Raw genomic sequence first — 25,753 nt, forward strand, 5'->3', positions numbered from 1 at the left:
GCCTGCAAAGATGAGCCATAGCAGGTCAGAGATACTAAAGGTTTGCACACTTACAGAGTCAAAGCTATGAAAACCTTTAGACTGCATTTATAAAGAGTTATTTTAGTTATATTTTAGATTAATATTTCTAACTTCATTCAATTATAAAAAGACATCATTTGACAAATTGTGCAATAATTAATGATTTATATGAATTAAATACAAGTCTAACCAACAGATTGTGTAAGAAAATTAGAAACAACCTGAGGCATCAACCTGATGGCACTTTAATAAAAATAAAATCACTAATCAAAGTTTTATCTGCTGGAGGAGAGCTGACAGAACAATAAACAAGGTCCCACACATTTACAAATAAACTATTTACATGTCCAAATGGCTCTGAATTTAATTTTATAACATCTGTTTTGTGGTGAATAATGCAGCAGAATAATGTTTAAAAGCTACAACTAATGCGTTATAAACAGTGTGGTGAGAAAACAAACCACGGTCAATGGCAGCTGTGAGAAGCGACCCATGCATGCGCTGGCGATTGATTAGTGGCAAGCTGCTCTGTTGTTGCTGTTGGTTAATCGACTGATTGCTCGAGGACTCAAGTCTGCTCTCCCAATCAGCCTTCATCCACTCAGACCAACCACAGCCACCCTGAGTGCATTTACACACACACCCACACACACACACACACACCATCTGATCAATGCAAAACTCTGGATGATAAACAGCCAGTACTGTGTGTTTATTTTTATTCTGAATGATTCTGGCTGGATTTTATCCCTCTTGAAGGAAAAGTTTCACATTTTCAGAAATATTCGATTCTCCTTAAATATGAAGCTGCAGGCTGTTAGCTTAGCTTAGCTTTATGATAACGTTTACTAGTTGGCTAAAGTCTAATCAGATCAACCTCCCACCAACTCTGGGCCCTGCATTAAAGCCCCATTATGAACAAAAGTTTGATAAATACAAGTGTGAATGCACAGAGGATGGATTCAGATTTAGCTGGAACACATGAGGTATCCTGGACACCGCTGAAGCAGATGGGGAGGGGGCATCATGTACAAGTCATATATATATATATATATATATATATATATATATATATATATATACACACACAAACTTAACACTTCTGTTCAAGGCACCTCCATAATTTAAGTAATTTAAGAGTTTCTGCTGATCTAAGAAAACCTTTTTGCAGAGAAGATGTTGCAGGTTTATCAGCCAATTTCATTACAGAGCCGCAACTCAATCTTTCAAACTGCTTATAAAATAAAAAAAATATTTATTTTAGTTCAGGTACAGCCTTGATACAGAAGGTTAAATGCTTGTAACTTTTACAGGCCCACATACTGCTGGTCAACAAAGTGGTGGTCAAACAAACCAAAATGGCTGATGCGGAAGACATGAGACGTCCAAATATTTTCAGTTTCCGAGTCATCACACTAGATACGCTAAAGTTAAACACTCTTACAGTTATCGTAGAAAGATTTAAGATTCTGCTGTTACACACCAGCAGACGGTTCCAAGAGTCTCGTCCTCTTCGTCATCAAGATTGCTGGGGCGTCCTTGCGAATGAGGCTAAAACATTAGCCCAAGTTAAAGCTACCGTAACTCGTGTGTTGTCGGCTCCTTGGTTAGCAACCGCAGTCTTGATGAGAAAGAAAGCAGCTTTGGTTTTTAATCAGATCAGGGTTTTACCCTCAAAGTAAAACAAGAGAAGGACCCTTAACAACTGAAGTAAAGTGACTTTTAAGGATGTGATTATGCATTTTAATCCCAACAAAAAGGTTTACAGTCCTCTTTCTGACATCTTTATGTACGGCCCAGGGCTAGCTCTCCCTTTGTTATGAAGGAAACTCAGTAAATTTAACTAAACTTGAATGACTGGAAAAAACAAACCAAATGAAAGGCATTTTCCAGCAATCAAGAACACATTCGCCATCCACGCATTCACCTACACTAAACTAGGTTGACCACCACTTCCTGTTACACACAGCTAATGGTTTTGAGGGACATCATGTGAATACAAGCATATGTCAATCTGTAGGTTTGATTGACTTTATTAATCGGCTGCAGCTTCAATTTTTAAATTAAACATTCAATAATCAAACTTTTCCTTCAAGGGCAAAGAGAAACACTCAATTTAAACCATGTGAGAAGTAAAAATCTGTCACATTAATCTGATTATAACGTACAATGTGTGTAGATGCACCCAGGGAGGGTTGCTTCTCGGCTAAGCAGTGTGTTAGTTCAGCGCCAGCAGCCCCACTCGTCCGAGAATCAGAAGTTCTTCAGTGAGTTTGTTCTGGTTAAAGTGTTTTGGTACAGAAAGGCAGTACAGGAGTCCTACCTTTTGGTAAACCTGAATGACATGTTTCTACAACAGAACCAGACAAAGAAACAGTGAAAAATGGTGAAAGAGAAGTGGAGGAGGAGGGGAGGGGGCATGAGGAATCTCAATGAATGAGCAAAAATGGGGTGATTTTTTCTTTTTGTTTTTTAAATTGTATAACTCCTCATTTTAGGTCAGTCATTGCAGAAGTGATGTAGCTGACCTGGCTGCCGCTTCCAGAGGATTTTTAACAGAAAAATCTAACTTACATGGGGAATTATGCAAAGCTTAAGATGCACGAGGAGTTTGATCCATCAGCAGGTATGATAAGATGCACTTAGGGTCATAAACTGCCGAAAAAATGAAGATATAAGCTCAACATCTACTTGTTTTAACTCTTTTTCCACATTCTTTAATCACTATAAAGCCCAACACAAGAAAAACATGGACAGTAAATTGTTTTTTAAATTTGGCCCTAAAACAAATTGTAAATAAATTACTGAAATTAATTTTTGTATATTTACTGTTTATTACCGTGTGATATGTCAAAATGATTGTAGTGCATTATTGTATCATGACTGCATCCACCTGGGGGCAGAAGACAAGTATCAGATTGTGTCCAACAAGTTTTTACCATAAAGTGATGCAAAAGGTCTCAGAAACTTTATGGATTAAATATGATCCATATGGCATTAAAGGGTTAAAGGTGCAGCTAAATTAAGGGTCAGTGCTACAGTTTTTCCAGCCAGTATAGCAATTTAATTTTATTAGATCTAAATGATTGTTTCTGAAATTCTGGGAACTATTCTGGAACGTGGCCACATGGAGAGTTGAAACAGAAGTGTGTTGAGCTTGCAGGACTGGAGCAGCAGTCAGTGAGTTGTATTTTAGACCAAAGCTTCAGAAGCAAAACTGCATTCTGAAAACTTTATTAACAATCTGCAGCTCCTTCAGTGGTTTTGGTTTCTCTGGCAGGCAACCAGGCAGCAACAGACAAAACAATTTCGACTTGAGAATAAATCACATTTAACAGGTCAGAGAAGTGTTCCCCACCACGTAATTAATCATCCCAGCTCTACAAGGCACTCTATGGTCATTGGCTTTGAAGAGATAAAACAGTTTAACAGAGATTAAGCAGCACAGAGCGGCGCTGGAGTCTATCCTCTTTCTTTTTCTGCATTAATGTTCAATAAATGAGAAATAAATGCACATGAATGAAAAGAAAGAGCCATAAACCCCAACCCGTGGCTAATCTGGAGATGGGCGCCTCCTCGCCTACCTGCGGGTGAGTTTGGATGTCAGTTTGGAGAAGAGGTTGCTGGTTCCACGGCTGCGGGTTTGGGAGAGAGGGGTGGCATCATGGGAGAGCGTCGGCGAGGCCGGCGGCCCGTTGTATGTGGCCGTGCGGCGGTCTCTTAGCTGGCCGCCGTGGAAGGTGCTGCGGCTGGCGGTGCCTCGGGGGAAGCGGAGGCGATCGGGCGTGGTGGCGTTGGTGATGCTGTGGGTCGAAGCCACCGGATTCCTCTGCCCGCCGGGCGATACGGCAACGCTGCAGAGGTGGATGAAGAAGGGAAAGAGATTACAAGCCAAGCAGGTTTTAAAGCGGAAGTTTTTCCATCGCAGACGTGAGCTTCAGCTGGAACGTAACCAACATACACAAGCCTACAACTGCGATGGGAAAACATCGGTGCAGCTGCTTCACTTTTCCCTTCTTGTCTTTAAAATGGCAGCTTGTCTATCCTGCATGAATTTCTCATGTTGTGGCTTCTTACTAAAAGCAAACTGCAGGTTAGACGTCAACAGGGTGGGAAAGCTGAACTCAGCAGGAAAAAAGGAGGCAACGGATCCAAACAAGAAAGTTATGAAGGTATAAAAATACAAATATTTATCATCTTAAAACCTTCAGTAAGACACTGCAGATTTGGAGAAATTTAGGAAGGAAAGTGGCTTGAAATTTAACCCTAATGTATGAATTTATTCACAAATATATAAAAAAATAACACAGAAAAAAGAAAGACTGGAATAAAATAAAGTGCAAGCAATTATTAATTTGCTCTTATAGGTTTATTATATTAATAAGAAATTTGAACAAATAAATAATTGCTTAACAAAAAGTAAATAAATATAAATTTAATCAATGAAACAATAACAACAAAGAAAAATTAAATAAAATTTTAAAAAATGTAAGAAATGTCACCTGCTGCTGCAAAATTGAGACAAACCATTTCTGGACTTCAATTATTTCATTTATTACATTTATTTATTTTCTTTTTTTAAAACTCTTATGTAATAATTTTATATGACTTATCATTTATCTTTATTATTATTATTATTATTATTATTATTATTATTATTATTTTTGTTTAATATTTAATTGTACTTTATTTTGTTCCAGTCTCTTTTGCTCCCTGTATTTTTGTTTTTATATTACTGTAAATATAGAGCAACATATCGGTATTTAAGGGGGGTGGAATAATAGAACTGAGATTGATGAATCTCTTATAATCAAATTTTAGGAGATATTTTAAAAAAAGGTAAAAGGGAAAGGCAGTTTTCCCACCCTGAGCATCAAGCTGTAGATAAACAATGAAGAGTTCCTGCTCGGAGTCTGAGGGCTGGGAAATACTCGCTGTTAGCAACGTGTCCGTGGACGCATCATGGCTGCTACACGCTGCTAGCCTACGTTTGGAACGCTAGCTCGCGTTGACATGAGGTAACGTGTCGCAATATTGACTTGAACAGAAGCGTGTACACGACAGGTCAGAGGTAAACGCAGCGGCAGATAGTTTGAAGGGGGCCTCTTGGACCTTGTCCAGAACTGACGGCATCTTTACGATTTTTCCTCCCTGTTGCTCGGTGATAAACACTCATTCCTTAACAGCTGGCAACAGATTTAGTAAACTGTTGTTTACAGAAATGCCCCGAAAATACAATGTGACCGACAGATTGGCCTTTTCACTGTTTCAGAGTCCAGTGTCATGTAGCACACCCAGCGGAGACGCCCAGCGGAGACGCCCAGGGGAGACGCCCAGCGGAGACGCCCAGGGGAGACGCCCAGCGGAGACGCCCAGCGGAGACGTCCAGCGGAGACGCCCAGCGGAGACGTCCAGCGGAGACGCCCAGGGGAGACGCCCAGCGGAGACGCCCAGCGGAGACGCCCAGCGGAGACGCCCAGGGGAGACGCCCAGGGGAGACGCCCAGCGGAGACGTCCAGCGGAGACGTCCAGCGGAGACGCCCAGCGGAGACGTCCAGCAGAGACGCCCAGAAGAGACGCCCAGCGGAGATGCCCAGCGGAGACGCCCAGGGGAGACGTCCAGCGGAGACACCCAGCGGAGACGCCCAGGTTCGAGCGTTTTAGCTGCAAGCTGAATGTGGACGTGCACGTTTGCGTACACAGCCAGTATTTCCCAGCCCTGAACAGACAGAGTTTGGACGGAGAGCGCTGGGACACAGCGGGGGAGAGCGGCGACGCTCTGCCGTCCTGAAAGAGGCGAACAGGTGAGGGAATCCAGGCGGAGAAGATCAGGGCTGAAAGTTCTCAGCAGAGGATGGAGGTGAGATCAGGAGCAGAGCTGAGAGAGTTGTTATTTCACATGTCTGCAGCAGGAGACCCTCTGGTTTATGATCAGCGGAGGAAGGATGGAAACGGGGAAAAATATGATCACACACAGAGTTTGACGTGGCGTTGGTCACAGCGTGAGTCCAGTGTGTGGATCCATATTTTTCTCTGACTGTTCCTCTGCTTTCTTAGCGTCTGAAATCAAAGCTCAACAAAAGCCCAAAACAAGTAAAAATTTAACCAAGAATCTGAAAATGTTCATATTTAACTAATTTAGGGACATAAAAATGAACTTTACTTCTCACCCAGCAGATTCTGCAGAATTTGTTTCAGCCGGAGTTTCCAGATCTATTATGAGCTAAAGCGACTTCTTTATTTAGATAAACTGCTCAGCTTCAGCCATTTTTTCCTCCTGTAGAAGGATTGCATGAAAAGAGCCGAAACCCTGTCAAACCAGTACTGTGGAAAGTAAATATCTGCTGGTTCTCAGGCTTCTGTTTTAGTTTGTTGGTTTAATTTATTTATCAATTCTGTCGCTATTAATGACAAATGAGAGCAGCTGTAAATGTTTGACACAGAAACCTTAAAGAATTTAACAAAACTGATTAAAAGAAATTTCACATTTGATGCACCGTGAGGTTTTCACATGTCAAAGATGTTTGATCAGTCCCTCAGCTTGTTTTAAAAATGCTGACGCTTCGCTGTGCATCTAAATTCAGATGCATTTAATTCACAGTGACCAAACAAGTAGTTTTACAGCTGCTGAGAGGTGAGGAAAGAAAAGGAAGTCTGGTCAGGAAGTTTTATGCTACCTGCTACTTTCTTGGGGCGAAGCGTGAGGATAAAGTTAAAGGCAGTCTGGGCCACTTTCACAGAGAAAATAAAACATAAAATAGAAAAAATAATATATAAAAAGATTTTTTTTCATTTTATATATATATATTATTTAACATATATAATATATATAACATATATAATATATATATATATATTATAGCTATATATTATTTAACATAGTATAAAAGACAAATATTTAAAACAAAAATAAACAAAATTTTAAATATTTTATGTAAAATTATATGAAATACAAGATTTAACAATTTCAATTCAAATTAGTTTGTTTTTTTTACACATTAGATAAACAGAAATGTTATCTAATTAAAATGTAAATATTAATAAAATGAAATATTAAAATATTAAAAACAAGCCATTTCTATTATACTATTCTATTCTTCGTTCATATTTTTTCATTTTAGTAAAATTAGAAAAATAAAGATAAAATAAATTATATTAATATATGCCTAACAAATATTTAATTTATAGATTGTATTCATAAAATATCCAAATAGAAATTTGATTAAATATAAATATGTTTTAATAAATCAATTTTTGTTTTCTAATTTTTAATATTTACTTTTTCTTCTATATTTAGATTTTTTTTTTTTATGTGAATTATGAAAAAAAAAACATATATATAAAATTGTTCCTAATTTTTTTAATTTTATTGTTTTTAAAGCAGCTTCTGGCAGAAGATGAGCATAGATTTCAGACAGAAACCATTTAGCTTGCTGTTGCGTGGGGGGTGAGGTCCATGCTTTGGCTGGGGGGTTAGAGTGTGAAGCTGGCTGGATGTGTGGGTTAGCGAGGGGCCAAACAGGGGCTGAGACATGAGAGGAGACAGACAGGGGGGTTTGGAGGCCCTGCCGTCTTACTTGGGCGAGCAGTAGTCCAGAGCGTAGTAGGAGTGGGGCAACGTGGCCCAGCCTGCCTGGCAAGCGTACAAAGGGCCGACGGTTTGATACCTCAGCCGCACCGAACTGGACGAGGCACCGAACACAGCGGCCGCAAAGGCAGAAGAAGGGCTAGTGGCACAAGCCATCTCAGTCATGCTGGTCATGCCACAGCGAGGGGGGAAAAACAAAGTTGAAAGAACAGAACAACCGAATCACAAAGAAACAGGCAGAAATAAAAAGATCATCAGAAAAAGGGAAACAGGTGAGTTCAAGAAAAAAGAGGAACAGAAGAAGAAGATCAGGGAGTCAACTCCACTTTACTAACGAGGTGAAAACCCAAACGCAGATGTTATGTGCTGAACACGGGCTGGGAGGAGGAAAACATCCAGCTCTCACCTGTTCTCCTTCCCGTTGGGGATGACCGAGAGGCGGTCCGTGTTGTTGCGGTCGCTGCAGACATACGTGTTCCTTCTGGTCATACCTGCAGACGCAGTGTTATTCTGCAGAGCAAAAACAGAAATATGTTTCAATGAAAGTCACATGGGCATAGAATTGGGTGGAGATATATGCAGCTAATCCTGAGTTCAACGCTCTCTATCGGCAACGTCGTCTTATAACCCATCTCAGCTGTAAAGGCTCTGCTCTTTCGTTTCCTGGCAACATGACTGGCTATCCCTGCTGCCACTCACAGGAAACGGCCTAACGGTGGATGTGTCTTCAGTCAGAACTTCGAAGAAAAGTGGACATCAGGAGTTATTTTAGGGTGACTCAGCATAAAAGTTTAAAGCTAAAAGAAATTTTCATAAATTATAGTCTTAAATAATAGAAAAAAAACATTCACTTAGTCAAAAAAAATCTTGTTTCTTTAGCATGAATCAGTGTGTTATTTTATCAGAATCAAAGCTGCCAGGTAGAAAGGAGGAGATGATGATGAAGAGGAAGGACTTGGGTCACATAATTCACCTTCACATAATGTTGTACAGAGTGAAAAAAAAATACATTTTTTGATTTAGATTTTAGATTTAACATCAAATTTAGAACAATGATGTGAAATAAACCTTCCTTCTAACATCATAGATGGTATGCAAACGGTGTGAATGCAAATGACATTTAATTTTATTTTTAAAATTATTACAGCTATAAAATGATGAGGATTTACTTTATAGCAATAGTTTATCACTGTTTGCAATTATATCTTAATATTCATATTTTCCTTCAAGGTTTCATGAAGCTGCTGAATTTAAGTCGCGAATATTTTTGATAGAAAGCTTAGAGATATCCTAAACTCCTAAAATCACAGAAATCATTAAGTAAAATAATCCTGTATTCAGTTTAGCTAAACAACTCAAACAAAAAACCTTTTTATGTCTCCTTGAATAAAATATTTCACATTATAAACCTGTGCTTGTTCACATTTCCTATCCACTCAATTAAATGATACTTCGAATAAACAAGTGCAGCCGAACACTTGTCCTCCAGGGGACGTACATCAGAAACAAACCTACGTGCTTGGAACGTGGTGAAAAAGTTCCCTGCTAAGGGTTTGTGTTTATGTTTCGCCACCGCGAAGCTGTCGGTAGCGGTGAATGACCGCTGCCGCCACGCTCCACCTTTCACGCCTGAAGCGACACATCCACTCTGAACGAAGAGGTGTGTCCACACCTCCGACCACTTCTGTACAGTCTGTCAAGGCTCCTTTAGAGGTTGTGTCACGATTTTTTATGTCACAGTTTAGTCAAGCTTGAAAGTGTTGAATCATGTTTCAAAGGGCCTGTGGAGAAAGTTCCTGATGAGTCCAAAATATTCCCTGATCTTGGGACCGGGATGACTGAATCATCTCCTACAAAAACAGCTCTGAACATTGTCCCTCTAATTAAATGATGGAGCCTACATTACCCACAATGCAAATCAAATCAGCACAAAACATCAGGAGTAGACTAAGCTCATTTCCTCCTAACCCAGCTGACGTTATGCAGCTTCCTCTGGAGACAATGAGGGCTTTATACAACTTCTTTCATGTAGGAAAGAGCCAAGAATCCCCCCTCCTTCACTGAAAGACAAACTGGTTTGGAAAAAGTCCCAAAAACAACACAAAGGTAGAGAGAAGAGCCTGACAGGAGAGTGTGAGGTTAAATTTAAGAGTCACATGAGCTAAATGAAGCTGGCCGCCACGGAGACTCACACTCGGGCCGGTGGTGGCTCCTTTCCTGCGGTCGGGGATGTCGGCTTTGTTGGGGTTGTTGGCGTTGCCCAGGAGAGGGCTGGAGGGTGGAGCGCCACGGCTCCCGGGGGTGCTGGGTTTACGGAGCTGGACTCCACCATCCTCTTTCACGCTGTTGTCCCCCGTGGTGGTCTGACTCCTCTTCGGATGAGACATTCCTGGAGGGACGTTATGACCAACTACAGGAGAAAAAATGCATCTGGTGACTAAAAGACTGCAAATTACAGAAATATTAATTTAAATGCTTTTATCTGAAATGAGATTACCTACAATTGGAAAAATAAATCTGCCTCAGAGACAGAGGACAAAAAGTTCATAAGGTTTCCAGCAGAAAGGAAGTGGTCCAAGCTGAGACCATTAAATGACAGCAGACAGTGATTAGCTGTGATCTAAAAACCAGTCACATGGTTTCATTTAACTGCTTTCATCAGTAAACCCAACTGTATAGTAACACTTTCATTAACCTGAAGCCACTTCACATGAAGAAAGACCTTGAAAGCAGCTACATTTGCTCTAAATCAGCTGACCCGTTATTTAAAAAGAAAAAATGACGAGGGAACGTGTTGTGGCCTCCTCACCTTGTTCGCTATAACGCCGTTGTTTGTGGTTGGACGAGACGCTCCGCTGGACTTTGAGGTGGGAGGGCGACTGGCCGTTGAGCTCGCTGCTCGGCCGGGGTTTGGCCAGAGACAGATTACTGCTGGAGGCCGACTCACTGGGCTCCAGCTGCAGGGCAAAGGACAGTCAGTCTAAATATACAAAACCATTACTTCATATTTATAACAGAACACAGTAAATCTGAACATCCTGTATACAGAGGATCATTTATAATCCATTATATTTATCATATCTGAACAGAAACCATGTTGAGGCTCGACTCTAATTTATTTGTTTTAGAGTGAAGCACCCAGAGACCGGCCTAGCCTCATAGGGGCTGTAAACAGCAGGAAACACCTCCAAATGCAAAATTCAAGTCAAATCATTCATAATAAACAAAAAACAAATTTTAGGCCCAACAAAAGCCAAAAAGAAAAATATCCAAAAGCTGCAATGGAAACTTATTTTTGAGTCAAACATTTGCAGGCTGACCCTGTAAGAGCGGTTCAGCGCCAGCAGTGAGGATAACGTTCGTACCTCGGAGGCCTTCCGGCCCAGCAGCAGGTATGTGGCGGTGATCTCGTCGTACTTCATCTTGGCCAGAGAGTCCTGGATATCCTCCAGGTTGTAGCCCATGCCTACCATCACATCTGCACAAATGACAGGAGGTTTGTTTCAACGAAGCGAGAACCAATGGAGACGACTAAAAGCTCGAATCGTTCACGTTCCAAACTAAATTCATACAAGCTTCCCTGCAGATAAACTCTTTCTCCTGCAAGCCGGCACAGTTTCACACAGAAAACAAAAGAATTGTTTTCCTTTCTTATATTTTTAAAATATAATTTAGAAATTGCTTTTTTTTATTTTCTATATAAATTTAGAATATACACAATAATGTATAAAATTAAAATACATAAAGAAATTTACAGAAGAGAAATGAGCTATTTATCATAATTTATATTCTTGTCATTTTTTCTTTTCAAAACATTTTATTTTTAGTCTTTCTATATTTCTAATATTTTTTTTCTTTTACATATAAATCACAAAACAATAACAAACAAGAAAATGGGTTTAATTTAATACATTAAATAAGTAAAAAAAAAATAAATAAAATAAACTATACCACTGTGCCAAATTAATTTATTGTTTTTTTTTTTCCTTTTGTTTAACCAGCTGCTCTTTGTTGTTGGAAGCTACTGGGTTAGATTCAACGTTATAAATGACGTGTGATGGACTGAATTTAACGTGCAATTCGCTGCGGTAGTTTCACACTTCCTGAGTTGAGCTTCGCTTTCAAGGATCTGGGAGATCATCGTGTTGTTTTAATGTGCACATCACAACTTCAACCAGACACGGTGAAGGCTTGTATGTCCAACAAGGGCTCCGTTTGTTTCTTTAGTTATTAGTTATGAGAATATTTTATATGAAAAAGTTCTCTCTAGAATCCCTTGATAGTGAGCTGCTCTGAAGCCATGTTGGGGGTTGAGCTGCTTCCTTTTGTTGCTTTTCAGCCTCTAATTAAACTGAACTAAATGAATCAGGTCTGGCAGACTAATCACATCCAAGTATAAACTCATAATAAAAATTAAACCTATTCAAAAAGGCATAATTCAATTCAGTACAAACAAATACTTCACATGGAAAATAACAGTTTAATGTGTAACGTTAGGCTTCACGTGTAGGAAGGAAAAAACTGTAACCAGGCAGAATCTTCCGTCTTTCTTCATCTCTCCTCGATCGAGCTCATCTTCCTCCCTCCTGCTCAAACACTGCTTCATCAGACAGAAGGATTCTTATTTAAAAAGGAGAAAATTATTTTATAACAACTATTTGATCTACTTGATACCTAAAAAGAAACGTCTCAAACGCTGCCTTGAGTTGTTGGTGAAAGTGATGTTTTCTCTAGGTTATGAAGGTCGGGTCAGTTACGTAAATGTTCCCTGTTGCTTCGTTCAGATACAACAGGACAGTTGGAACAACAAAGAGCTTCTGTGCTTGCTGATATTTAGCAATGAGTTAAAAATACATCCTGCCATCTCTCGAGCTGCAGGAGTGATTTTATTTTTCTGTTTAAGACCAAAGTAACTGTCGTGAGCGCGGAGAGGGATGATCTCCCTGCTTTACATGGTAAATCCTCTGATAACGATATTAAAGAATGAAATCTGCTGCATTACAAAGTCGGACTAAGAAAGATGTTGAATTGGACTCATTGTAATCCTGATGGGTCAAATGTGAAACTCAACTTTGATTAATTTGAGCAGCTTTACAACGTCGACATTCAAAAATACACGAGAAAAGGCCGGTGTGTTTTTATGATCATGAGGGCAGTTACAGTATCTTTAGACTTTGTTAACCTCAAAGGAAATTCCCCAAGAGCCACAGCCCAAAGGTTTTTATTAATGTTCAATAATCTGGTTTTCATCAGGGATGAATGAGAATGTCTGAAATCAGTTTACCAGAATTAAACTTCTTTAAATCTCTTTGAATGGATTAATTTGGAATTACTGGTTAAAAATAAATTCTTCTTTAATAACAGAACGAACACAACTACGTCACTGTTGTAGACACCACCCTCCATCCAACATGGCTGCCGCTGCCAGATGTGGGAGTGGAAACGGACTGCAGGTCTCAAAGCTCAAATATAATTTCTTTCTTTTTCCAGGAATCTGATGATTTTTATTTCTTCATTTGTACGCGGCCCTGGATTGACCCGCATGTGCAGAGGAAGATGTGCCGTTACGCGCTGTGTTTACAGAGCTAAATATGGATGCTGCACTTGTTTACGTGGTGGTGTATATGTGTAAAGATAAAAAGATAAAACATTGTTCTGTCCGTTGTTTACAATCTATCTGACCAGTTTCCTCCGGCACAGAATTGTCTCACTCTCATGATGTAAAGGTCGGATAAAATGTGACATCGCTTTGAAAAAATAAAACGTGGAGGTCACTTTGAAAAAGATCAAATATGAATCTGATTTATTAGCACATGGAAAAGTGGACAGGGTCAGATTTTCAGACTGTAATAAAAAGATTAGATACGCGTCACATACGGGAAGAAAAAGACAAAAATACGGGATTTATGAGCCACTTTTGCTTTCAGTGTGGACAGTGAGCTAAAGTCTGCTGGTCTCTATACTGGGAAAATTTATGAAGAAAGCCTGAAGGCATAAACTCACTGAACACTAGGATTCCCCGGTAAACTGCTTGTTAACACTTACAGACAAACTGGATTAGAAAAACGCTGCCTTGTTCTTTCCACCCATTTTCCATTTAAGGTTTTCTCCTCATTTAGCTGCACTTTGTTCAGGCAGCAGCTCATAAACGACACCACACGAACTAAACACACAGCCAGTGGACGGGTGATACGTCAGTAATGTAGTCATTTAATTCATCCATTCACACAGTGACTGCAGATCTGGATTTCCTCACAAAGTTGGAGTAAGAATTTAATTTAAACCTGCCAACTTTAACCCGCATTAGGTGGGATGGTGGTGTTAATTTAAGGCTCTGATGTGGGGGATATTTATTTGGCACACTGTGGGCCTGAAAGCTGAAACACTACAGTTTTGATCTTGTTGCCCTGTTTCCATCGACAGGTGCAGGACGGGATGCATCTTTTTGTGTTTCCACATGAAAACTGGGAAGGGAACCCTATTTTTCGACCCAACCCGTCCTACTTTGTTGGCAACCTTCCGTTGGGGTACCAATCTAACCGACTCGGCCTGAAAGGGTGGAGTTTGACACAATGCAATCCGTTGAGATGTTGGGAAAAAAATTGTCACTTCACTTGCAACCTGGAATAAAAATAAAGCAGGAACGGCTCCTTGTTTAGAGCAACATCTTTTCTTTTTGTTTATTAAATCTAACTTTAAAATGACATTACGAATCACCGCCAAGAAGAAAGAACACAAACTGCCGGATGATCGCCATTCTCTTCCTTTCAATGAGTCGTGTTTTGTTATATTTTAAGGAAGGCGCTGCGATGGCGTCATGCTATTACGTAGCTGAGGCATTCATCGCTATCCCACTGACACGCCGCCTCTCAGGTAAGGTTATGGCTGGCTGTGGAGACTCAATGAGATTACAGTTTACAAACCTTATCCACACCCTAACCGACTAACCTAATGAGTAAGTGCGCAACAGCTGGCATATCTGTTCACATCACAAATGTGACAAGGCCCCAACTGATCCCTGTCAGATTGAATCAAATCAATGACTAATTTAATTTGAATGTCACATATGCAGAATAATCAGTGTTAATCTAAAGTTGCTAAAATCAGCGAAGTTTTAACAGTCACACATGATGCATCGTTAGATGTACATTCCTCTTTTCATCATGACAGAAGGGCTGATCAATGTTGGACATCCCCTCTTCTGAACAACTTTACTGCAGCTCTCAGAGGATTTTGTTTGCTTTGTGCACAAGACAAATGTTCCTTTGTGTCTTGCCATCGTGACCTTTACATTCAAGTAACTTGGAGCTTTATTTAGACTCCAGAATTAAATATAAGCTGCAGGTGTGACTACAGTCAGAACAGTTCAAACAAAACTATTAAAGACATTATCATCCCAAGAAGATGATCATGTTTTATTTGAGGATTTTCTTTCTTTAAATATCCCATTCTGTACCCATCTTGCTCCCTTCCCCAGCTTTCTTCTTCTGGGTGAGCATGTGCATGTACAGCCAACCACAGCTGCTGTTATGTAAGAGCTCCCCTCCCCTTCATTTACAGCTTTCATCCAGGGCACGATGGGGAGGCTTCTGTTGTCGTTCTCCCTCCACAAGCAGAAGCAGCAGCACAGCTCGGCTTCATTTATTCATCAGCCTGTTTCATCTTTTCTTTTAAGGCTCTTCAGCACTAAAATAATGAGACTGCTTTTGTAATGTGAAGCTGTGATTTTGCTGACATTTAAACTTTTCATTCTCATCCCCACATAGTAAAAACGTGAGTTTTTAACTGGAATGAACGGAGGTGTGCACTTCCCCAGATTATAAAACTGGACGTAAGAGAAGCTAGACGGTCATAAAATGCTGTCGGGACATTTATCTGCTGTACTTTACCTATTCTCTTCTGGTCAGAGATGTCAAGTTCTGGTTCTGTGTAAGGCTTCAGTTCATCTTCTTCAAATCCTGCATTGATCCATCGATCCTTCATGATTTGCTGCAAATTGAAGGGAGAGATTTAGAGTAACGACACAATGTATAACCAAGTGCAACATTAACACATACACAAACTATTTTTTCTTTTCATTCTTTTTCTTTTGTGCATATTTCTGCTTTGCTTCCACGTCATTGAGGATATAAGAGTATTTAACCGTGCAGGCTCCCATTTTCCAGCACCTTCACTTTAATCTGAAGCTGATCAATGTGCTCTCTGGGGTTTTTAATAAGAACCGAGCCAAACTAATTATCACTGATGAGGATCTGACGGAAGATCCACAGTTCGGGTCAATCGTGTGGCATTTGAAGCCGACAGATTCTCAGAGTCGAGCCAAGAGCGTTTGTTTTAAAATCACTTCAGTCGGCTCGACAGAATCCAACAAGCAATAAAATAAATCAGCTCTGTTATTAAACTGCAGGTTCCAAAAATACACTGAAGAAATGTTTTAAGTGCAAATGACGTCCCAGAGATTGCGAGAGCGAGGCTGGACGGCTAAAAGAAGATCACTGTGACTTTGATGTGTAGAACAATTCTCCTCTGGATCGCTTTACAACCAGCAGATGATCCAGACACACATCATGAAAACTGGAACAGCAATGTTAATGCCTTAAATCTTTAACTTTTACTTGCAGAACATGTTGGCTCATGAAACACAGTCCAGTTCTTTTGAGGGACTTCAGAGACGAACACAGCAGCCAAGACAATGTGCACATGCCATCCAACGGACTTCCCTGCTGCTGCAGCAAAGTTATGTCTGGTTTACCAGGCTATTATACTTTAATTCATATTCAACACTGTCATCAAATTTCTATTCCGCTATGCTGTTTGTGCTTTGAGTAAATATAAATGTTTGTTAGATATAAAGATTAATTCACCAGATTTTTTATGTGTTTTCATAAACATGTTATCTGTTAATAAGAGACGACAAAATGATCTTAAATCTGGTTTAAGATTGTGCTTTAAGCCATATATCTACACAATTTTTAAAAACAATGTAATAAATTATCAAATTAAACATTTTAAATGCAATAAAAATGTAATACAATGTAAATTAATAATTAAATTAAAATTATTTAAACCATAATTATAATAAAATCAACATAATGTAATAAATGAAATAAATGACTATAAATTTAAATAAATAAGAATTATATTTTAAAATCAATGCATTGTAGATTTTGTGGTCATTTTTGAATGAGCTTTATCACTTCTAACCAGCTGGACCACCAGTAGCCTCAATTTCCTGAGAAAAGTCAGACGTGAGAACCAAATGTTTCTGTTGTAGAAAAAAGGGGGAAAAAAACCACCACCAACATGAAAAGATGCATTATTTATGATTACGACGTCATAAAGGAGTAGAGAGTGGGCCGGGTTCACACAGAAAAAGGACACCGTGGGCACCAGAGGAGACGATGCAGTGAGGAGATGCATGGATGAGGAGGAGGTGGGGGTGGAGAAGAAAGAGGATAGATGGAGGCATTCTCCGACGATGCAGATGTGCTGGGGAAGTGCATTAAGAATAGAAAGGTATATTTACATTTTCTGCGTCCTCCCTCACCTCGAGAGTACCGCGTTTGGTCGGGTTGAGCACCAGGAAGCGTTTGAGGAGGTTCTCGCAGTCTGTGGACATGTAGAAAGGGATGCGGTACTTTCCTCTGAGTACACGCTCCCGCAACTCCTGCAGACAGTACAGCGACACACAGTCCAAGTTTATGTCAAAGTAACAGAAACATGTCATGGCAACTTGGCAAATCTCATCAACAGCATTTAGGATGCTGCAAAATTAAAGCTGTTTATAAATGAATCCACACACTCTCCCACCTTGAGGTTTTGTCCATCAAAGGGCAGTGAGCCGCTGACCAGCGTGTACAGGATGACACCCAGACTCCAGACATCCACCTCCGGCCCGTCGTACTTCTTCCCCTGGAAAAGTTCGGGCGCTGCGTACGGCGGGGAGCCGCAGAACGTGTCCAGCTTGTTGCCCACAGTGAACTCGTTGCTGAAGCCGAAGTCAGCGATCTTGATGTTCATGTCTGCATCGAGGAGCAGGTTCTCAGCCTCCACAGAGAAAGATGCAGAAAAACTTTTAGATGGTGTTTAACTTTCCAGGGCAGCAAGTATCAGGCTGTTACCGTCTTACAAAGTTCAAATTCTTTCTTAATGTAATATTAGTTTGTTAATGTTACAAAAACCCAACTCAAGACCTACCTCATTCATCTGCGTGTTAACCAGCACGTTAACCACCAATTCTTTCCCCTCTTGGCACATTTATCTTAGCAATTAAGGATACAATAACTACCACTTTTAAAGGGTGATAACTTACATGGACCAAATTGTTTGTATCCTTTGGTTAATGACAGAAAAACTCACAATGGTGACAGAAATAACTTGAATCTGACAAGATTATATTATAATAAAGATTATATGAAATTTAACCAATGAAAGTCAGACATTGTTTTTCAACCATGCATCAACAGAATTATTTAAAAAATAAACTCATGAAACAGGCCTGGACAAAAATGATGGTACCCCTAGAAAAGACTGAAAATAATGTGACCAAAGGGACGTGTTAATCCAAGGTGTGTCCACTAATTAGCATCACAGGTGTCTACAGTCTTGTAACCAGTCAGTGGGTCTATATATAGGCTACAGGTGGTCACTGTGCTGTTTGGTGACATGGTGTGTACTAGTGCTGGGCGATATGACGATTAGAGTTGCCATCAGTCCCGTTTTTCCCAGAATTGTTCTCTTTTTTTACAAGCTGTCCCGGGAAAAATAAAATCTCTCCCGGGACACAATTTGTCCCGGTTTTTCGGGGAAAATGCAAAAACCTTATTTGATTTCCTTCGTTCTGTAGTCTACAGATGTCCTCTGTGTTAATGTGGCTGTACGTCACACGCAAGTGACGTGCCCAAGCGCTGAAAGTGGCCCGCGCAAGCCAAGCAGGCCAGGGAGGGAAACTTGATGGAAGACAGACAGCAAGCTGAATCAGGCGTCCGTCTTATTTTCGCCAAGTTTTGGAGTCTTTAGTTAAAATGGGAGGAGAGACAACGGACGAGGAAGGAGAAGGAGCAAATTCATGTAAGCCACCGGCAAGAAAAAAACGATATACTCGTTACAATCCTCACTGGGCGACACTTTCGGAGTTTGAATGGGTACGGCCGACCCAGGAAGACCATTTTTCAGCTACTTGTGTTTTGTGTCCGGCAAAAATATCCGTAAAATATGAAGGGAAAAACGCTTTGGAAATCCACGCGAAAACAAAAAAGCATCAAGTTGTGGTATCAAACAAACGAAAACAGGCAGCCATTGCAACTTTTATGACCAAAAAAGGTTCACCAGAATTTCATGTTAATTTAGTTTGAACTGATAATAATCCCCGATTCCTCTGCCCCAAACTTTATGTCCAGTGTCCCTTTTTTCCACAAATCCAAGGTGGCAACCCTAATGACGATACATATCGCGGGGACGATAGAAAAGTGTCTATCGTGCCATTTCTCTTCTATCATTTCTATCGTTTCAAACCTAATTTTATCAATTATTACAACAAATATATCATTAAACAGGCTGCGACGATTTTATTAACGTTGTCTTGTCACTACGCATATTCTAAGTTTATATAAGTGAAAATAAAGAAGAATAAAAAAAGATTTTTTGCAAAGAAACTCCGTCTGGTGGTTTTGCGACATGACGCTGCTTTACGTTCTTTGATTCTCGCGAGGGTTTGAAAAATGCTTTACGTTAATCATGAGTGCTGAACGATGGACGCGGAACAGGTTGATGTTTCACGCCCGGAGTCGCAGATAGAGACAGCTATGCAGGCAGCCCAAGAAGAAGCACTTTTACCCAAAAGAGGGGGTACGTCTGTGATTTGGTTACATTTTGGGTTCAAGAAGTCCGACACGGATCAAAAGACGGCCATATGCAAACTATGCCAAAAGACTATTCCTGCGCCCGATGCCAACACAACAAACCTCTTCTATCACCTTAAGAAGGTCCACGAAAAAGAATACATGACAATCCAAAAAATCCGAGCTAAACCAAGTGGAACAGCGGGGGCAAGTTGCGAAAAGAAAAACTATAGCCAGCCGAAGATAAAGCAGTCTTTCGCACAAGGTACGCCATATGAGAAGGCGTCCCAGCGCCATAAACAAATCACATGTGCCATCTCGCGTTGCATCTGTAAAGGCATGGCTCCCGTGTATATAGTTGAGAAGGACAGCTTTCGAGACCTTAAATTAATTAATTAAATAGTGTTTATTTTGACAGTTGAGTTTAAATAACTGTATGATTTTGAAAAAAATGTGAAGGCTACTGTACCTCAACCACAGCTGTTTTCATTTGATACATTTATATTGCCGCACTAAAATGTATGTTTCTCATTTGTGACAGTACAGTTAAATGTCACTTCAAAATAAAGCTGGAGAAAAGTTAGCAATGAAATTTTTGTCAAACTTTTCAGAGAATAACTGAAAACATACTTTATTGTGGTATATCGTGATATATATCGTTATTGTGATATAAAATAATCCATATCGTGATATATGATTTTTTCCATATCGCCCAGCACTAGTGTGTACCACACTCAACATGGACCAGAGGAAGCAACGGAAAGAGTTGTCTCAGGAGATTAGAAAGAAAATTATAGACCAGCATGTTAAAGGTAAAGGCTATAAGACCATCTCCAAGCAGCTTGATGTTCCTGTTACTACAGTTGTACATATTCAGAAATGTAAGATCCATGGGACTGTAGCCAACCTCCCTGGACGTGGCCGCAGGAGGAAAATTGATGACAAATCAAAGAGACGGATAATACGAACGGTAACAAAAGAGCCCAGAAAAACTTCTAAAGAGATTAAAGGTGAAAGCTGAAACATGGCGTCTGGAAAAGGCTCCCTTCAAACCTGAGACAACTGGAGCAGTTTGCTTATGAGGAGTGGATCAAAATACCTGCTGAGAGGTGCAGAAGTGTCATTCACAGTTACAGGAATCGTTGGATTGCAGTGGTTGCCTCAAAAGGTTGCGTAATAAATAGTGCTTGGCACGTTAACGCGTTAACGCAACGCTTAATTAATGGGTTAATTTTTTTTTTTTTTGCTGGCCGCTGGCTTTTATGGCAGGCCAGACCTATTTAATGGCGCGGCCTTTTATTACGGCGAAAAAAACGCTGTGTTTACTGACAAAACTGCGTATTTTTTCGCCGTTCTTTGGGTGAAACGTGGCAGATTAGTGGCGTAATTGTGGCAGGTCTGGCCTGCCATATCCCTGCTGCAGAGGTGCATCTGACGTGATCGGGAGAGAGCGTGTTTATTAAAATAAAGAGATGTTTTCTGTCTGGAACAGGAAGAAGAAAAAAAGAACCAACGTTTCTCTTTGTCAAAATACATGCAGATGGACAGAACATCGTAATTTTTGGACAGGAAACTTTTTTATTATTATTATTTTTAATAAATGCACTTTTAATTTATGCAAGACAGCAAAGGTAAGACATGCTTTCTGACTTTTACAAATGTGAAGCATAAATCGGGTCTTCTTCTACCTCTGGTTTGGTGAATCTTGGTCATAGCGAGATGAAACTTCCAGCTGTGGAATCTGTGAGATGTGAGCTTTCAGTAGAGGAGTCGTTTGTTCGTGTTCATGCCGTGGGGTGGACACGGGGAGACATAATTGGTGTTTACATATTTTTCAGACTTTGTGTAGCTGCTCTTTAGATTATTTGTTGTCTTAACTGTGTTTGTTGGTGATAGAAATGGTTTTACTGAGCTGGTAGCTGAGATTCTGGACTTTCTGTGGATACCACACATGTTTATAGTTACATCTACAGACGCTACACCCGGAAACGAGATGTTAACCCTTAACTCCCAGTAGCGGAGGCTGAAAATTAAAGTTTAGAGAATTTATATCCAGAAATGTGGATAATGAAGCAGTGAAGGTGCATGGATGGAAGTTATTGTGCATATTGTGAATATTTCTCTCTCCTCACCATCTAGAAGCTGTGAGATTCTCATCCTGCTTTCTGTCTGTTCACCTGATGCTGATATTCATCACATATTGTTCCTTCTGTGTTTAGAAGGAAGCAGCTTCACAGCTTTAAATTCGTCCTGCTGACTTTTTACCTTTTAGTTAGTTAATCCTGAACATTTCATCCTTTAAATATTTGAATTTATAAATATATATGAAGAAATATTTTATCTGAAAATTGCTGCTAAACCTGTTTATGTGTTTAGTGCAGGGGTCTGCAGCCTTTCCAATCCAAAGAGCCATTTTTCCCTCAGCCAGCTTAATAAAACTTCTTTAGAGACGCAGATGTTACGAGACTTTTCAAAAAGGCAAGCTAATATATATTTTTAATGAAGAGCCACCATAGGATGTTTGTTACTTTTGAAGAACCACATTTTTATTTCCATTTTTAAGGTTTTAAAATAAAGAAAAAGATAAAACCGTTATAAAAAAAAAAAGAGGATAGACAGACTTTCTGCTAAGGAATGTAGATATTTGTGGAAAATGATGTAAAAGAAAGGAAAAAAAGTCCCTGGTTTCCAACCTAATGACAAGAACGATAGATTTAAAAAAATATTTTAGCCACGTATTTAGAGGCATTGTGGAAGGTCCAAATCCCCTGATGTCGTGTTTGTAAACCAAAACTTACTGCATTTTCTTTTTCTAGCTGTAGGCCTTTTTTAAAGTAAAGAGACATTTTGCGCGTAACAATGCGATTAATCACGATTAATCGCAGCATGTCATGCGATTAATAGCAAATAAAAATTTTAATCGTTGCCCAGCACTAGTAATAAAATATTAAGGGTACCATCAGTTTTGTCCAGGCCTGTTTCATGAGTTTATTTTTTTAAATAATTCTGTTGAAGCATGGTTGAAAAGCAATGTCTGACTTTCATGGGTTAAATTTCATAAATTTTTTTATTTATTACTACTTTTGTCAGATTCAAGTTATTTCTGAGAGTTTTTCTTTCATTAACCGAAGGATACCAACAACTTTGTCCACGTTTGTATAATGCCCTGCTTTTCAGAGATATCCTCCATCACCTATTGTGGCTTGTAGTCAGTTCACACTCACTGGACCGTTTATCAGGTCCACCTTGCTAATACCGGGTTGAACCAAGACACCTGCAACATGCTGCAAAGCCGTGTGCAGGAGTTGCAGCACAAGACGTCTGCGCTGATTGTTTACATGCAACTTGTAAACAGATGTATTAGCCTCATCGTAAATGTATTTCATATGACAGTAAAACTCTTCTAGCTTTCATATAACCTATTGTTACTACTGTCACATTGTTTTCCATCACTTCAGGCTACTCTGCCCATTTTCCATTTATTACAAATATTAAGACTACGCAAATTGATATTTAGATTTTTTTATGTCTGTGACAAAGGATATTAACTTAAGTTTAAACGTAGTGGAAGCGGTTTTAGTAGTTGCAGAATAGTGGCTGTTCTAGTCTTACATACCCTTTTCTTCCTCATTCTGATGCTCAGTTTGAACTTCACCAAGTCGTCTTCACCATGTCCACATAACTAACAGCACTTATTTGCTGCCATGTGATTGGCTGATTGGATATTTATGTTAACAAGCAATAATGAACTGGCCGCTGAATGTATGTTCTGGTAAAAAAAAAAAAAAAAAAAGTGGACCAACTGAGAGGCTTTTAGCTGTACTAAGAAGTAAAGAACATATTGAAAGTCAACCAGTGACGATGCTGAAGCCATGAAAACCTAAAGTGCATCCGAGTGAGACAGCTGGAGAGGTTGTAGTTTTTGTTTGGTGGTTAAAATTGAACTAACATACGTCTCATCATATATGCAACACAATGACACTTTGCACACAAAGCACACACATATTCTGTGCACGTGTAGAGCAAACAGAAGTAACTGCTCTCTCATCTCCCTCCTCATAGATCATTGATGAAGCTCCACAGAGAAAACACTCTGGACATGCAGCCGCCAGCAGAGCAGATATGCAGGCTTCACTTAGCTGAGTGACGTTCACCAAAGCTGAGTTTAAAATTCCAAAGCATCAATATTTATGCTGGGAGATGTAAAAAGGAGTGTCAAACAGAGGAAAGAGCAACGCTGAGGCAGGCGATGTGCTGGAGGACACGTGAGCGCTTCAGAACAGCCGCCTTCCTGTTTACAGACACTCCCCTCGACGACATCTAATTCATGATTGTTTGGCTCAGGAGGAGGTCAGGGAGGTGCAAAGAGGAGCTTCTTTAACAAGCTCTGCTTTTAGGAATTAAGGTGTGGTGCGTTGGAGTTGTCACCAAGAAAATGGGAGTCATGATGACAGTCAGAAGACGCAACAATGACGTCAGCTTTTACACTGACCTTTCCTCCAATGTATGAGTCAGAGGGAACCAGCTTCAAAGGTGGAGATATTCTTACAGCTTACGCTCTGGCTTCTGATGAAAATTAATGTCAAATATACAAAAATGTCTTAATCGGGATGGAAAATGTGAAGCTTTGAATTGTGAATTCTCCTGAAGCACCTGCAGATTGCAGTCTGGTTTTTAAATGTTAAATCATGACACTGGAAACTGTAAGGGCTACACTGCAAGCATGTTTTCATTTAAAGTTTTCTAGGCAATGCTGCACCGTAAATCAGCATTGTTAGAGTTAGATTGGTATCGTAATTTGGCCAAAATATGACCTTTATATGACAATTATGCTATAAGGCTAATGACTTGTGATAAAGTTGAGCAAACAACCAGAAGTTTAAAGAAAATCTGGCATTAAAACTGTTTCATTGTTTAAAAAAAAAAAAGCATGGACAGATTTTATAAAAAAAAAAAAAAGGTGAGCTATGACAATTTTTTAAAACTAAAATTTGACATATTAAAACACCTACAAATCCAAACATGACTGTAAACCACAAACCCATTATTAACAATGAGGATACAAATCTTTATGCATGTTCAGTATAAAACCTGAAATCTACTTTTCTCACTCAGACTTGATGCAACATTTGCATGTTTTACCTTTCAGATGATTCTCATCGCCTTTTAAAAACATGGATGAACAATTTAATGAAGGCAAGTTTAATCATTTGCAACAAAAGACAAGTTAAATTGCTCAAATTTGTTTAGTTTCTTTCGGGACTGAGATATTAAATTAAAATAAATAAAAGCTTTGAATAAAGCTTAAGATCTGAGTGTGAGGAGCAACATCTGCTCCCATCCAGACAACGTCTCTTTCAGGGAAGACCTTGCAGATTTCAGCAAGACGGTGCAGAACCACATCCTGCATCCATCACAGCAGCATGGCTTCACAGGAGAAGAGTCCGGCTGCTGAACTGGCCTGCCTGCAGTCCAGACCTTTCACCAGTACACAACATCTGGAGCATCATGGAAGCAGAAATTCAGCAACCAAGGTCCAGGACTGTAGAGCAGCTAGAATCCTGCATCAGACCAGAATGGGACAACATTCCTCTCCTAAAACTCCAGCAACTGGTCTCCTCACTTCCCAGATGTTTCCAGACATGTTAGAAGAAGAAGATGCTACACCATGCTGAACATCACCCTGGAACTACTTTTTACACCGTGCTGAACATCACCCTGGAACTACTTTTTACACCATGCTGAACACCACCCTGGAACTACTTTTTACACCGTGCTGAACATCACCCTGGAACTACTTTTTACACCGTGCTGAACATCACCCTGGAACTACTTTTTACACCATGCTGAACACCACCCTGGAACTACTTTTTACACCGTGCTGAACATCACCCTGGAACTACTTTTTACACCGTGCTGAACATCACCCTGGAACTACTTTTTACACCGTGCTGAACATCACCCTGGAACTACTTTTTACACCGTGCTAAACATGACCCTGGAACTACTTTTTACACCGTGATGAACATCACCCTGGAACTACTTTTTACACCATGCTGAACATCACCCTGGAACTACTTTTTACAGACGTGTTGCTGCCGTCAAATTCACTATCAGCTCATATTTTTCATGAAAAGATAAAATGTCTCAGTTTCAACATATGACATGTTGTTTATGTTCTACTGGGAATAAAATATGGCTTGATGGGATTTAGAAAATCTGTTTTTGTTTCCATTTTTCACAGCACTCTAACTTCTTTGGAGCTGGGGTTGTATATATTGCCTGCATTTTCCTGTAGTCTGCA

The 25,753-nt window shown here is 39.8% G+C and overlaps 1 protein-coding gene and 1 long non-coding RNA gene across 17 annotated transcripts in view; both read right to left on the bottom strand.

The window, feature by feature from the left end:
• Positions 1 to 25,753, bottom strand: part of mark3a (MAP/microtubule affinity-regulating kinase 3a) — a 60,872-nt gene that overhangs the window by 6,460 nt on the left and 28,659 nt on the right. For 8 of the 16 annotated variants that reach the window (XR_006008695.1, XM_041971904.1, XM_041971900.1 and 5 more), the window contains exons 8-16: positions 17,420 to 17,656; positions 17,136 to 17,276; positions 15,499 to 15,598; positions 10,975 to 11,087; positions 10,419 to 10,566; positions 9,802 to 10,019; positions 8,016 to 8,119; positions 3,606 to 3,875; positions 2,345 to 2,371 (exon numbers count right to left, since the gene is read on the bottom strand). Coding sequence is in view for 15 of the 16 variants with exons in the window: in XM_041971904.1 (XP_041827838.1) it covers positions 2,345 to 2,371; positions 3,606 to 3,875; positions 8,016 to 8,119; positions 9,802 to 10,019; positions 10,419 to 10,566; positions 10,975 to 11,087; positions 15,499 to 15,598; positions 17,136 to 17,276; positions 17,420 to 17,656 (1,358 nt within the window). In the remaining variant the exon portion in view is untranslated. The remainder of the gene's footprint in view (positions 1 to 2,344; positions 2,372 to 3,605; positions 3,876 to 8,015; positions 8,120 to 9,801; positions 10,020 to 10,418; positions 10,567 to 10,974; positions 11,088 to 15,498; positions 15,599 to 17,135; positions 17,277 to 17,419; positions 17,657 to 25,753) is intronic. The other 8 variants (XM_041971908.1, XM_041971905.1, XM_041971914.1 and 5 more) reach the window with 3 other exon arrangements.
• On the bottom strand, positions 20,018 to 25,629 carry LOC121631189. The gene is made up of 3 exons (XR_006008698.1): positions 25,615 to 25,629; positions 21,889 to 21,890; positions 20,018 to 20,182 (listed from the first exon to the last, which is right to left on the bottom strand). It is a non-coding gene; the product is annotated as an uncharacterized LOC121631189 (long non-coding RNA).

The sequence above is a fragment of the Melanotaenia boesemani genome, chromosome 20, assembly GCF_017639745.1.
Source record: "Melanotaenia boesemani isolate fMelBoe1 chromosome 20, fMelBoe1.pri, whole genome shotgun sequence".
Classification (NCBI taxonomy): domain Eukaryota; kingdom Metazoa; phylum Chordata; class Actinopteri; order Atheriniformes; family Melanotaeniidae; genus Melanotaenia; species Melanotaenia boesemani.